Source organism: Mobula birostris, chromosome 2 (genome assembly GCF_030028105.1).
Source record: "Mobula birostris isolate sMobBir1 chromosome 2, sMobBir1.hap1, whole genome shotgun sequence".
In the NCBI taxonomy this organism is placed as follows: domain Eukaryota; kingdom Metazoa; phylum Chordata; class Chondrichthyes; order Myliobatiformes; family Myliobatidae; genus Mobula; species Mobula birostris.
Window position 1 is genome coordinate 53,015,708 of NC_092371.1, and position 14,570 is coordinate 53,030,277.

Sequence of the window (14,570 nt, forward strand, 5' to 3'; positions counted from 1 at the left end):
TGTTTCTGCTCTTATAATGAAAACATGGAATTGGAGAATAGAGTCAAGGAGCAATACACACAGTTACAGATCCTTTGGCTGACAAGATGATGCCAATTATGGTACCTGTCCAGCTAGCCTCTATTTCTTGCATTTAGCTCATACCCCTCCAAGTTCCACCTCTACATGCAACTCTCCAAGTTTGTCTTAAATGATACTATTGTACCTACCTCAGTCTTGTCCTCTGGCAGCATGTTCCATCTACTCACCACCCTCTGCGTGGAAAAAATCTGGTGTTCATGTCTTTTTAAAGTCTTAAATCTACTCTATTTTTGGACTCTCCTACCCTGATAAAAAGACCGCGGCCATCCTTCTTATCTATGCCTCTCGTGATTTTAACCATTTCTGTAAGATTGTTACTTATTCTCCAATTTTTAAAGGAATAAAGGATGTCATAGCCTGGTCAACCTCTTCCTATAACTTGCGATCCGTAGTCCTAGCAACATCCCCGTAATCTTTTCTGCATTTTTTCCAGCTTAACCACATCCTTCTTATAACAAGGTGGCCAACACTGTATACTGTACTCCAAGAGTGGCCTCACTAATGGCTTAACTTTATGATCCAAATGAACATGCACTGATGATGTCTCCTCGTATGGTGATGAAACGATTGCAAATGGATTGCCAAGATCAGAGAACAACTCAACCCAACCCTCAGTCACCCAATCTACACATTTTCTGAGTTATTTGTACACACAGTTCCCTGACTGATGGAGGTCAGCATGCTGAATGCCTTTCTTATCATCCCCTGTGCCTGTTACACCACTTTCATAGTCATAAAACACTACAACACAGTAACAGGCCCATCGGCCCATCTAGTCCACGCCAAACTATTATTTTGCCTATTCTACCTGCACCTGGACCATAACCATCCCATCCACGTACTTATCAAAATTTCTCTTAAATGTTGAAAGTGAACGCACACGCAGCATTTCTGCTGACAGCTCAGTCCACACTGTCACCACCTTCTGAAGAAGTTTCCACTCATGCTCCCCTTAAACATTTCACCTTCCATCCTTTTCAATGAACTGTGCACTTGCACGCCTAAGTCTTTCTGTTCTGTTACTCTCACTCGTGCCCTGTCATATATAACAAAAGTCTTCCATCAGTTTGACATTCTAAATTGCATCACCTCACACTTTACACTAATGAACTCTATTTGTGACTCCTCGGCCCACTTCCCTGACTGACCAAGATCCCCTTGTAAAGCTGTAATAACATTCTTCATGATCGACACAATCAATTTTTCTATCTCTTGTTTGCAAGAAGCCCTTTCTCTGCACAACTTTACAATATGATGATCACCTGCATTCTTCACCAAATAATAATTTCTCCATTTCAATTTACAGTTTAATTTCTAGATTTATCAAAGCAACCACCAGCATGATCAGTTTTTTTTCTTAACTCCTTCCTTTTTTCATGTCGAACCAACCAGTAGGAACAATAATCACCCATTTCAGATCTGTGAAAACCTAGCAGGAATATCACCTAAAGTGGAAATATTGCCCATCAATGTAGTGAGCAATTCACTTAACCTTCTTTTCAAAGATATATTTACTGTGTAATCACGATTACTGTAGTTTTTAAAGTACCTACTTGTTTTAAAAAGTTTGTTATCTTAAGTTATTCATTTTATCTAGAATTTTATTTACTAAAAAGCTAATACTTTGAGATGACTTGCTAAGATTGTGATGTTAGGTAGTGTTGTCAATTTGGAAAAGTTGACTGTATTCTATTGCTTGTAGCTGCAGGATGCATTGAAATGCAAACATTGCAACAAGCAGTTTAAATCTAAAGCTGGTCTAAAGTATCACATGATGGCAGAACACAACAATAAAGTAAGTGTATAACATCTGATTTTTTTCTTTATGCTTAATGCTGTCATTGCAGATTGACAGATAGGATTGATTTTGTTAATGTTGGGTATTTTCCAGGGTTGGGGAATCAGGAACTAGAGGGCAGAGTTTTAAGGTGAGAGGGGAGGAACTCAATAGGAATCTGAAGGGGAACTTTTTTTTTACCCAAAGAATCTTCAGTATATGGAAAGTACTCCCAGAGGAAGTGGTTGAGGTAGGCACATTCACAACGTTTAAAAGGTACAGTATTTAAATAGGTACCTGGGCAGGAAAGTTTAAGGAGATATGGGTCAAACAGAAGACCAATGGGACTAGCTCAGTTGGGAATATTGGTTAGCATTGACCAGTTGAGCCGAAGGGCTTTCTCCTGTGCTGTATGACCTATAGCTGCTTTTGAGAATCACTGCCTGTTGGAAGTGCATGGGAGGGTATTCAGACCCTGCGTTATTGTGAAACAGAGGCTTTCAGTCAGCAAGATTCCTTGTTGGACAGTGCACTGATTTAAAAAAAAAGGCTCATTGTATTTTTGACCTGTTATAAAGCAAGATTTTTCATTGCATATCCTACAGCCTGTGATGAATGCGGAGAAATTGCTGGATGAACAACAGGAACGTGAAAGGCTCCGAAGTATTCTTAAGCAAATGGGAAAACTGAAGTGCCCAAATGAGGTTAGTTTCATTGTAAATTATTAATAATGGAGGGTTAATGCTGAACTTGCTTCAGCATTAACCTTCTATTAAGCTGGTTTAGATAGTTGTGAGGGTTAATCTTAGTAATGTGCATTTTTGTTTGTTGCAACCATGTGGTAACAATCACAAAGACATGTTTATTAGGAGCAGAGATATAATTTACATTGCTGACATTTATACTTGTAAAAAATTATCATCGTTTGGTATTTTTTGTTTGGAAACAATTATAGAAAAAAAAGTTGTCAGCATCAGAAAAGGCTGGATGAGACCACAGCTCTTGGTTTGGTACATTGTATTTACAAGTATTGCCTTCCTAGGGTTGCACAACTACATTTACAAGCCTAATGGGCTACCAGTACCATATAAAAAGATGTGGAAAGGAGCCTGAAGATATTGAGAAAACTGTTTTCATTTGTGAATATTGCGAGAAAGAATATAAGTCAAAGGCCGGTCACGACCATCATGTAAAATCAGAACATACAGTGGTAAGATTTCTTATGATTATGTGGTAGGTAACTTTAGACATGTCATTTCTATCATCTCATTTTCATGTAGTGTTCAATGCACTTTATTTTTCAGACATATATTTTCTTTAAATATGCAAGCTCCCTCCGTATCACCCCATCACATACAGTATATGTATATATCTGTTGCTGGTAATGATATATGATGATATTAAAAAGAGAACAACATTTTATTCAATGAAAGATACCTAATTAAGTACTTTTGAAGGGTTGAAATCTAGGTTAAATGCTAGCCAATATATGCATTAAATGGATGAGTGATATAGAGGAGTGAGACTACTGACTAGGTTCACTGTTTTAGTTATACTGATTTTATAGAATGTAATGAAGGGTATGGGGAAACTTAACACAAATGGTGCCATGACATCATTTATAAACAAAATCTTGGTTTAACACCTCAACAGAAAATTACACCTCCAAAAGTGTAGCACTGCTTCAGGTTCAGATATTGCTTTAAGTAGGACTTGAAATTCCAATCTTTTACTTGGAAAGGAAGAGTGTTGTCATTAAACAAAAGATGTTTCCATGGAAAATACCAAAAAAATCCTGCATTCAGCAGTGCAAATTTATACAGCTGAGATCATATTTTTCAACAGAATCTTAGTGTTTTTGCCACCTTGGTTCAATGTATTTTTTCTCACCAGTCAGATATTTGTAGGTTCAAGGCCAACTATAGAAATTGAGTGCAAGTCAAAATATCAGTATGGACCAGGATATTGAATTTTACAATTTGTTACTGACATTTTTTGGCAAAGCATTTCTTATTTAATAATATAGCGAGTCCTGCTAATACATGAAACATTCTCCAATAAAGCCAAAATACACATGATTAAGGGATTATAATTCATAATAAACTCCATCTGTTAAATTATCAAGTATTGTTTGTGTGATTACAGTATCTGTTTGATTGATTTCACTTCACAAAATATATTTTATGAATAGATCCTTACCTTAATGCCTGGTGGCAAATATTAAGTGCATATAAAAACAGCAGAAAGTTTTATGTGTGCATTAAAGTAATATGTAGTTGGCTGTCACCTCAGAGAAGGATCATATCTGTGGAAATTATATTCTTTCTTCTTGGCAATCATTATCATTTGTTGTCATTTATCAATTTATGACTTGCAAAAGGAGAAAAGAGGCATTTTGTGTTTTTAAAGCAATGACAATGATGATATGTTTTCTAACAAAATATTGTTCAGACAACAGAAGATTCTGATCAGAAATCTGTTGATGAAGAGTTCGAGAACTCATTTGAGAGAACACCAAGTGGGCGTATTCGACGAAGATCTGCTCAAGTGGCTGTTTTCCATCTTCAGGAAATTGCAGAAGATGAATTGTCAAAACTTTGGACTAGAAGAAGAAATAAAGATGACTTGGTCCCAGATATCAAGAGAGTAAGAGCACATTTGTTCCAATTGATGTGACGTGAAGAACAAGAATGTCAATAAAAAGTCTTCAATGTTTTTATTAAATTTATTTTTTCTTAAATTGATATAGAGTGTAAAATTTCAGATTTGCAGATATATTGATATATCTTGATATATTCTGCAAAAATCCTTCATTTTGAATGGAAGATTTAATACCTTTAAAATTACCAGAAAAAAAACAATAATTCTCATAGAGGGCATCTTTGTTTAAATTTTGCAGAAACTTGTAAACTTGCCCTAATTAGTTTTAAACCCTACATAACCTGAAATGATGTATTTCATGAACAACAGAACACCTGGACTCTATCCCTTTGCGTCCTTTCCCATTTCAAATTCGTTTATTTATCTCCCTAGTCTTTCCAGATCTTTGACTACTATTTTTAATGAACTCTCATGAAAGTGTTCCAGTTGAATTCAGTGTGAACTCCAGTAACTTTGCTCGAGTTTTTATGCTCCAGGGAAAGGGACACAATTAATTTGTGTTAGATGGGCCAAAATGTCACGACAGACACATCTTCAATGCTTGATAATCAGGTTAATTTGGAATTTTCTTTTCCCAGTTGACTGAATTGGGTTACCCAAGTGCTCTAGCTCAGCTCTTATCTCTTCCTTGCACTTGGAAGAAGATTTAATCTATGAAAATATTTTTTAAAGAATTTACATATTACACATCATTATCTGGATATTACCTTTGGGGCTCACAGATGTGGAAATAAAAATGTTAAATGTAATTTCCTTCATGAAGTGTTAGGAAAAATTCTGGAAAATCCAGCTGGGGATTTTTGGCTGCAGTTATTGCATTAGGTGGTGAATTTCTTGTAGACTGTCAGTTCTAGTTGCTCAGTACCAATTAAGCTATGAGAGTGGGAAAAAAGTCTTTAAATTTTAATGATCAGTGAATCTTAGCATTATGTCCCTAGTGTCTGTTTTTAACAATGAGTTTTGTTAAGAAGTTAAGAGGCCGTTTTAGAAATATACACTATGAAGTCTTGGAGTGCAAAATATGCATGTTGTTTTTAGTCTGTTGGAAAAAGTAATAGCAAACATTTGGAGAAAGGAGTTGTGGTCAGGTGTGCCAAGTGGAGGAGCCTGCAATTGCAACATCTTGTATGATATTAATTCCATTTGTCTTGTGCTCTCGTAATCACACGGCATCACAATTTGCTGTATGAGTAATAGGGATGAATAATATTTAACCAAGAAACCTAATGCATAAGTTGTTGTAATCACTTTGTTGCAGCTTAAGTATACTCGTCCTGGATTCCCAACATTCAACCCCCTACAACTGGAAAGCTGGAAAAACGAGGTCAAAGAAAATGGTCAGATCTGCTGCCCAAATAATGTAAGCATTAATTTTATATTTGTTATTTCCACCACTAGTGCTATTTTGTATGTTGTGTTCAGGTTAACATTTCCTTTTTGAATATCTTTTGGTGTATTCACATTCGTCTAGGCTTTGATCAATTTTCCATCAAACTTCAACCATCCTTCCAATCTTAACTCCTACTCCAGTTGATTATTTTCCTCAGCCACTCACTTTTAAAACTGTTGTGAATAAATAATTTGAAGCATATCATGTAGAAATTTCTCACAGCTCAACCACCTGGAAGACTGATGTCAATACCTTTGGTCCGTGTTACAGAGTTTGCAAATTCATCAGTAACTCCATCTCCAACCCTGGCTTTATTGGACCATAAATACATCCTGTATTGTCATAGAGTCATAGAAAAGTACAGTACAGAAGAAGGGTCTTCGGCCCACCTAGTCTGTGCCAAACCATGTAACCTGCCTACTCCCATCAACCTGCACTGGGACCGTAGCCCTCCATATCCCTGCCATCCATATACCTATCCAAACTTTGCTTAAACATTGAAATCGATCTAGGATGCAGCACTTGTGCTGGCAGCTTGTTCCATGCTCTCATGAGCCTCTGAGTGAAGAAATTTCCCCTCATGTTCCCTGTAAACTTTTCACCTTTCACCCATGGTCTCTGGTTGTGGTCCCACCAGACCTCAGTGGAAAAAGATTGCTTACATTTACCTTCTCTATACCAGTCATAATTGAGGATACCTCTGTCTAATCTTCTCTCAATCTTCTACGTTCCTGGGAATGAAGTCCTAACCTTTTCAGTCTTTCTTTATAACTCAGGTCCTCCAGACCCAGCAACATCCTTGTGAATTTTCTCTGTATTCTTTCAACTTTACTTATATCCATCTTGTAGGTAGGTGACCAAAACTGCACACAATACGCCAAATTGGGCCTTACCAATGTCACAAACAACTTCATCATAACGTCACATCTCCTGTGCTCAATACTTTGATTTATGAAGGCCAATGTGCCAAAAACACAGTCTACCTGTGACGTTACTTTCAATGTATTATAGACCTGTATTTTGAGATTCCTTTGTTCCACCGTACTGCTCACTGCCCTACCGTTCACTGTGTAAGACTTACCCTGGTTGGTCCTACCGTCGTGCATCACCTCACACTTGTCTGCATTGAATTTCATCTGCCATTTTTCCTTTTGATCCAGATCCCCCTGCAAGCCAATGATAGCCTTCCTCGCTGTCCAGTACATCCCTAATCTTGGTGTCATCTGCAAAATTCATGATCCAATTTACCACATTATCATCCAGACCGTTGATATAGATGACAAACACTAATGGATCCAGCATTGATCCCTGTGAGACTCCACTACTCATGGGCCTCCAGTCTGAGATGCAACCATCTACTACCACTCTCTGTCTTCTCCTACAAAGCTAATGTCAAATTCAATTTAGTGCCTCATCTTGAATGCCAAGCGACTGAACCTTCTTGACCAACCTCCCATGTGGGACCTTATCAGATGCTTTGCTAAAGTCCATGTGTGTGCATGTTCATCGCGAGCGATGAGACCACTGACATCCTTGGGTGGGTGTGGTTGTTATTTGTGTGTCTGAAGGTGGCTGATGAGTCCAATCCAGGCTAGGAAGTACCTCCCAGATGTGGGGCAAGAATGTGAAGGTTCTGTATTTGAAGTGCCTGCTGCTCGTTCTTTCCGCTGTTGTCATTTCCTTCTTGCTTCAGCATTGTACTTCTTTTCAGCTTTGATGCCACCTTTATCGAGAGGTCTGTGCCAGGATGAGAGATTCAAGGCTACATGTTCCCAGGAAATGTGATCAACCTCAAGGGCCTTGAGTGAAGTCTTGAGTGTACCCTTGAATCGTTTTCGCTGACCACCAGGAGAGCGCTTCCCTGTGGACAGTTTCCCAGAGAACATTTACTTGGAGAGGCAATCATCTGACATTCTGATGATGTGGCCTGCCCACCTGTTTCATCAGCAATGTGTGGACGGTGGGCATGTCTGCTGCAGACAGCACTTCCCTGTCAGGAATTCTGTCTTGCCAACTGGTTTTCATGATCTTCCATAGGCATGATGAGTGGAAGTGGTTCAGTCTACACGCATGTCTCACTATCCACTTGTCACACACGTAGAGGAGGGTGGGTAGGATGACAGCACGGTAGACTTTCAGCTTGGTCTTCATAGTATTTCCCCTTCACCCCCAGACAGTGTTATGTAGTCTCCCAAAATTGGCACTAGCCTTGGCGAACCTGCAGCTGACCTCATCGTCAATGTAAACTGCTTTGAGAGGATGCTACCAAGATACGTGAACTTGTTGACTGACTGGAGCAGCTGGTCGTTCACTGAGATGGATAGCTCCACAGAGGGGAATGATCTGCGGCTGCCTGGGGCATGATGGTGAGACGACCGAAGTTATCACATGCAGTGGAAAATTTGTCGATGACGTCCTGCATGTCATACTCAGAGCTTGCATTAAGAGCACAGTCACCGGCAAATAGGAAGTGTCTCAGCAAGATCTCTGTGACCTTAGTAACAGCTTGAAGCCTGCACAGATTGAACATCTTGCCATCCTTCCTGTATTTGATGTGGATTCCAGATTCGCTGCTGTGGAATGCACCAGTCAACATTCGCACTGAGCATCATGCTGACGAGGGCGGGAACCAGCACGTGTCCCTGCTTGACCCCATTTGTGACTGAGAAAGCAACAGAGCATTCATCATCATCGAGCGCACGGGCTGACAACCAGCCATGAAACTGCTTAACCATGGTAAACAATCTGCCAGGACAACCAAAAGTTCATGCAGACAACGTCCACTGCATTGCCTTCATCTACTTTCCTGGTAACTTCCTCGAAAAACTCTGTAAGATTGCTTAGACTTGACCTACCATGCTCAAAGCCATATTGACTATCCGTAATCATTCCTTGCTTATCCAAATACTTGTATATCCAGTCCCTTAGAATACCTTCCAATAACTTTCCCACTACCTGACCTATAATTTCCTCGTTTTTTTTAGCGCCTTTTTTAAATAGCTATCCTCCAATCCTCTGGTACTCACCTGTCACTAAGGATGATTTAAATATTTCAGCTAGGGCCCCAGCAGTTTCTGCACTTGCCTCCCGCAGGGTCTGAGGGAACACCTTGTTAGGCCCTGGGAATTTATCCATCCTAATTTGCCTCAGGACAGCAAACGCCACCTCCTCTGTAATCTGTATAAGGTCTATGAAGTTGATGCTGCTTTGCCTTACGTCTATAGACTCTGTGACCATCTCCTGAGTGAATACAGATGCAAAAAAAATTCATTTCAGATCTCACCAACCTTTTTTGGATCTACACATGGATTACCATTCTGATCTTCCAGAGGAATAATTTTGTCCCTTGTAATTCTTTTACTCTTAACGTATTTGTAGAATCCCTGAGTTACAGAATACACGTGGACTAAGATGTTAACTGTCATGTGCTATCACCAGTGGGATCATCAGTTGATCTGCTACCTGTCTTCAGGAGTTTCGGCCCGCTTATGATCAAGACTCCCTCAAGGTGGTGGGCCAGCAGTGCTAAAGCACCATCTCCCACTGGTGAGCTTAAACACTTGGCATCTGCCTCTATCAGAGTTGTTGATCACTTCCGTCCAACAGATAGTCTGCTCTTCAGGTGTCTATGCAACTACTGAAGGGTCTGCAAGATATGTATACACTGTCTGACTATCTGCCCCTCTGGACATACTTGGTCCATACCCATGCTGATCCTTTCTCTGCTGCCTCAGCTACAGCCCTGCTGGTTGACTTGATCTCTCTTCTAGTGAAGCCAAGGTCAGGCAGCCACTTCTGGAGAGTGAACGCAATAAACCCAAGGCAGCCTACTTCGAATGGATAGCATGAGACCTTACACCCTCTGTCTCTGCACTCTGATCTTAATTCTGCATACTTGGTTAACTTGCGCTCATGGGCTTCATCGATGTTGTCTTCCCAGGGGACTGTGAGTTCACCAATAACCACTTCTCTGCTGGTGTCAGACCATATGATTATATCTGGACGCAATGTTGTGAAAGCTATTTGCTCCAGGAAACTGCCTTTCCCGTCCAGGTCAGCCTTGACACACCAATCATTGGCTGAAGAAAGTATGCTTGATCGCGCGCCTGCGCTGTACACCCTTGACTTGGAGCCTTCTTTCACAAATGATATGCGATGTTCTGTGCAGCATGGGGCATGAAATAAGTTGTGTTGCAGTACTCTCTGCTCAACCGCTTCTGTTACAACTTTGAGAACGTTGTTATGTCTCCAAGTGTACATGCCGCTGGAAAGATTGACTCTGCATGCACTCAAGATATGTTGAAGTGTTCCCTCTCACCACAAGCAGCACACCTGTCCGTCTTATCTTCATACCAGGTGGTGAGGTTGGCAGGTGTTGGGAGCAGATCGTACGCTGCTCTGCATAGAAAAGAAATGCGGAGTGGTTCCATCTGCCACAGAACATTCCAAGATAGATGTCGTTGTTCAACACTTTCCCACCGGGTCCAAGCTCCTTGTTTGGCCAGGCCAGCTGTTTTAGTTAACCTCTTCTCCTCTTCTACCTCTCGTATTTCTTGTGTCACAAGCTCATGGCGCTCCTTACCCGTAGAAGATGACCACCACTTGTGGGTTGTCCATCCAGGTCCCTGGCGGCCTGGCTGGATAGCCCCAACCGTCTCCTTGTGCTTCAATCTAGACTCAGCCTCATCAACTACATGGGCTGACCACTTCCTGCCTGATCTCACATCTGACTGGGTGTTCTTGATGACAGGGTCTTTTGAGTCTCGAAGCATCAAGAATGATCTTACCTTGGCTACCTTGACCTCCTCAACAAGGGATTGCACTGGGATGGTAAGCTTTGTCTGGCTACTGTGGATTGCAACATTGGTGAGGCTGCTCGGTACTCCAAGCCACTTCTTCACATACTTGTTGACCTTCCGTTCCATTTGCCTCAACATGGGACATTGCTACTTCATAGGCAGTTAGTGGCCACATTATCCGTGGCATCAGTCCGTACTGCAAGCACCCCAACTTCAACTTGCCAGGCAAGCCACACTCGTCAACAGACATCAGACCTCTGCTGATCTGTTCTGCTGTCTCATGAACCCTCTTGGTGTCTGTCAGCTCCTCTGTGTACCATCGCCCGAGACTCTTAACTAGTTGGTTCTGAATGGATGGAATCTCCTCTCCACAAAGGGTAAAATGAAAGTCAACCAGCTTTCCTCTCCTAAGAACAAGGCTCCTTGACTTCTTGGTCTTGAACTTCATTTTTCCCCAATCCATTAGCTCCTCGAGTCTAGATAGTACGTTTTCCACTGCCTCCATGCTGGGACCCAAAAGGGTAAGATCATCCATGAACGCTCGTATTGGTGGTAACTCCTCTCTGCCATCAAGTGCGACACCTGGTCCCACTGATTCTGCAGCCCTTACAATAACCTCCATGGCTAACACAAAAAGGATGGGTGAAATTGCACATCCCATTGGGATTCCAGCATCCAAGCTCTGCCACCTAGTTGTAAACTGCTGAGTGGAAAACCTCATCTGGAAATCGTTGTAGTACTGCATAACAAAGTTCCTCACCTTAGCAGGAATCCATAGGAATTCCATCGCAATCTCAATCAGGACATTCGAACAGAACCACATGCATTTGCCAGATCAAGCCAAACTACAGCCAGATTTCTTCTCAACCTTTTTGATTCCTGGATGGTATGCCATATCATACTAGAATGTTCAAGGCATCCTGGGAAGCCTGGTACTCCTGCCTTCTGCACAGATGTATTTACTAATCCATTCTCGATCACAAATGAAGATATTTTTTCTGCCAGAATGCCAAACATAATCTTCCCCTCTACATTCAGGAGTGAAATTGGTCGGAACTGATTCAATGTAAAAGAATTCTCTTCCTTCGGGATGTATACTCCTTCAGCCTCACTCCACGACAAAGGAACAACACCTTGTCTCCACACCACCTCTAACAATCTCCACAAGTATTTCCTCAGCTGTTCACACTTCTTGAACACCTTATACGGCACTCCATTAGGTCCTGGCACTGAGCCTGACCTTGCCTTTCTGTTGAACCGTTCAACTTCTGCCAGTTTGGGTTCTGACAAATCAAACTTCACTCCTGGCTTGGTAGGCTTCACAAGCTCTGAAATGTCAAGCAAAGGAGCCTCCCGCTGTTTGTTAGAGTAAGTGCTTGCCAGGTGATCCTCAAGTTCTTGTTGAGAGATGTTACGCTGCCCGCTCTTACTTTGTCCAAACAGTTTATTTGTGAACTCATGAGGGTTCTCAAAGAATGACTTTCTTGCCTTCCCTCTCTTCTTTCTCTTTTTATGTTGTGACCCTGCACAATGGAGTGATGCTAACTTTATTCAAAAATGCTCTCAGAGATCAGCAAGCCCTGGCTTGTCACCCTCACTTGCTACCTTCCACCTCTGTCTCAATGATCTAAGCTCTCTCCTCAACCTACTAATCTCCTTCAGGCACCTGCTTGGTTGCTGAGTAGGCTTTGCTTTCTTCAACTCAACCAAACCAAACCTGTACTTTCCAACATCGTAAATCATATCGCCCATCACTTCCAAGTCATAGTCATACTTTATTGATCCCAGGGGAATTTGGTTAAACTTTCTCTTTGATGTTCTCCTGACAGTGTTCTCCAACATCATACTGATATCCTCATCATCAAATACACGCCAAGCCTTCTCATCTGCCATTGCTGGCCACTTGACCTTCCTCTTCTTCTCTACCTCCACACCACCGCTATCATGAGAAGGATCTACCTGGCTACTGTGGTCTGAAACCTGACCTGGGTTATCTCTCCTCTGACCTGGAGTATGGGATAGCTCAAGCGAAGCGGCCAGTGCGTGAGTGGGCCAGTGAAGGAGTGGAGCTTTGAGGCTTTGACTCGAGAGATTCTGGCAGTTTTGGCAGTTGGTCTGTGCAATCAAGTCGATCAAGATTTGAATAGATCTGCAGAAAGCTGTTGATTAGACGATCAAGATTTGAACAGCTCAGACTCAGCAGAAAGCAGCTGATTGGGCAGTCGAGGTCAGGTGACCAAACATTTTGAAAAGCTCAAACAGATAACTAGAGGGATAGCTCAAGCGAAGCGGCCAGTGCGTGAGTGGGCCAGTGAAGGAGTGGAGCTTTGAGGCTTTGACTCGAGAAGCTTCAACGTGAAGAGGCGGAGGACAAGCTAGCTCGCAGTTAGTTTTTACAATGTCTCCTGAGATGGTGATGTGCCTCTCATGTGAGGTGTGGCAGTCTTGGGGGAACGCCCCTCTCCCGCAGAGTCACATCTGCCAGAAGAGCATACGGATGGGTGATCTGGAAGACCATTTCAGGAATCTGGAGCAGCAGCTGGATGACCTTCGACTCATAAGGGAGAATGAGGCAGTCATAGATGAGAGCTACAGGGAGGTAGTAACACCTAGGCTGTTGGAAGCAGGTTGTTGGGTGACAGTCAGAGGGGGGAAAGCGAAGGTGAGCAGACAGGTAGTGCAGAGCACCCCTGTAGCCATTCCCCTGAATAATAAGTTTACCGTCCTGGATGCTGTTGGCGGGGACGACTGACCAGGTGTGAGCCACGGTGGCAGGGCCTCTGGCATTGAGTCTGACCCTGTGGTGCAGGAGGGTGGGACGGAGAAGAGGAGAGCTGTCATTATCGGAGACTCTATTATAGTCAGGGGAGCAGACAGGAGATTTTGTGGACGTGAGAAGGAGACCCGCATGGTTTGTTGCCTCCCGGGTGCCAGGGTCCGGGATGTCTCTGACCGGGTGCACGACATCCTGGTACGAGAGGGAAAGCAACCAGAAGTCGTGATACATGTTGGGACCAATGACATAGGCAGGAAGAGGGATGAGGTCCTGAAGTGTGAGTTTCGGGAACGAGGCAGAAGGCTGAAGAACAGGACCTCAAGGGTGGCGTTCTCAGGATTGCTGCCAGTGCTACGTGACAGTGATGGTAAGAATTGGAGGAGATGGCAGCTGAATGCGTGGCTGAGGAGTTGGTGCAGGGAGCAGGGTTTTAGATTTTTAGATCACTGGGATCTCTTCTGGGAAAGGTGGGACCTTTACAGATTGGATGGGTTGCACCTGAACTCCGGGGTGGGGGGGGGGGATTATCCTTGCAGGTAGGTTTGCTAGCATGGTTCGGGAGGGTTTAAACTAATTTGTGAGGGGGATGGGACCCAGAGTGATACAGCAGTGAAAGAAGTGCATGGAGTAAAGCCAGATCTAACATATAGAGAGGCTTTGAAGAAAGAGAAGCAGAATAAACGGTGTAAAGACAGTAAGGTAGAAGGGCTGAAATGTGTGTACCTCAATGTAAGAAGCATCAGGAACAAAGGTGATGAACTGAGAGCTTGGATACATACGTGGAATTATAATGTAGTGGCCATTACAGAGACTTGGCTGGCACCAGGGCAGGAATGGATTCTCAATATTCCTGGATTTCATTGCTTTAAAAGGGATAGAGAGGGCGGAAAAAGGGGAGGAGGGGTGGCATTACTGGTCAGGGATACTATTACAACTACAGAAGGGGTGGGTAATGTAACAGGATCCTCTTTTGAGTCAGTATGGGTGGAAGTCAGGAACAGGAAGGGAGCAGTTACTCTATTGGGGGTATTCTATAGGCCCCCTGGTAGCAGCAGAGATACAGAGGAGCAGATTGGGAGGCAGATT

At 42.5% G+C, this 14,570-nt stretch overlaps 1 protein-coding gene across 6 annotated transcripts in view; it reads left to right on the forward strand.

Moving 5' to 3' along the window:
• LOC140186607 (zinc finger protein 512B-like) overlaps positions 1-14,570 on the forward strand; it is a 133,205-nt gene that overhangs the window by 97,117 nt on the left and 21,518 nt on the right. For all 6 annotated transcript variants that reach the window (XM_072240964.1, XM_072241001.1, XM_072240981.1 and 3 more), the window contains 5 exons: positions 1,784-1,876; positions 2,464-2,562; positions 2,901-3,068; positions 4,310-4,504; positions 5,778-5,879. In XM_072240964.1, coding sequence (XP_072097065.1) covers positions 1,784-1,876; positions 2,464-2,562; positions 2,901-3,068; positions 4,310-4,504; positions 5,778-5,879 — 657 coding nt within the window. The remainder of the gene's footprint in view (positions 1-1,783; positions 1,877-2,463; positions 2,563-2,900; positions 3,069-4,309; positions 4,505-5,777; positions 5,880-14,570) is intronic.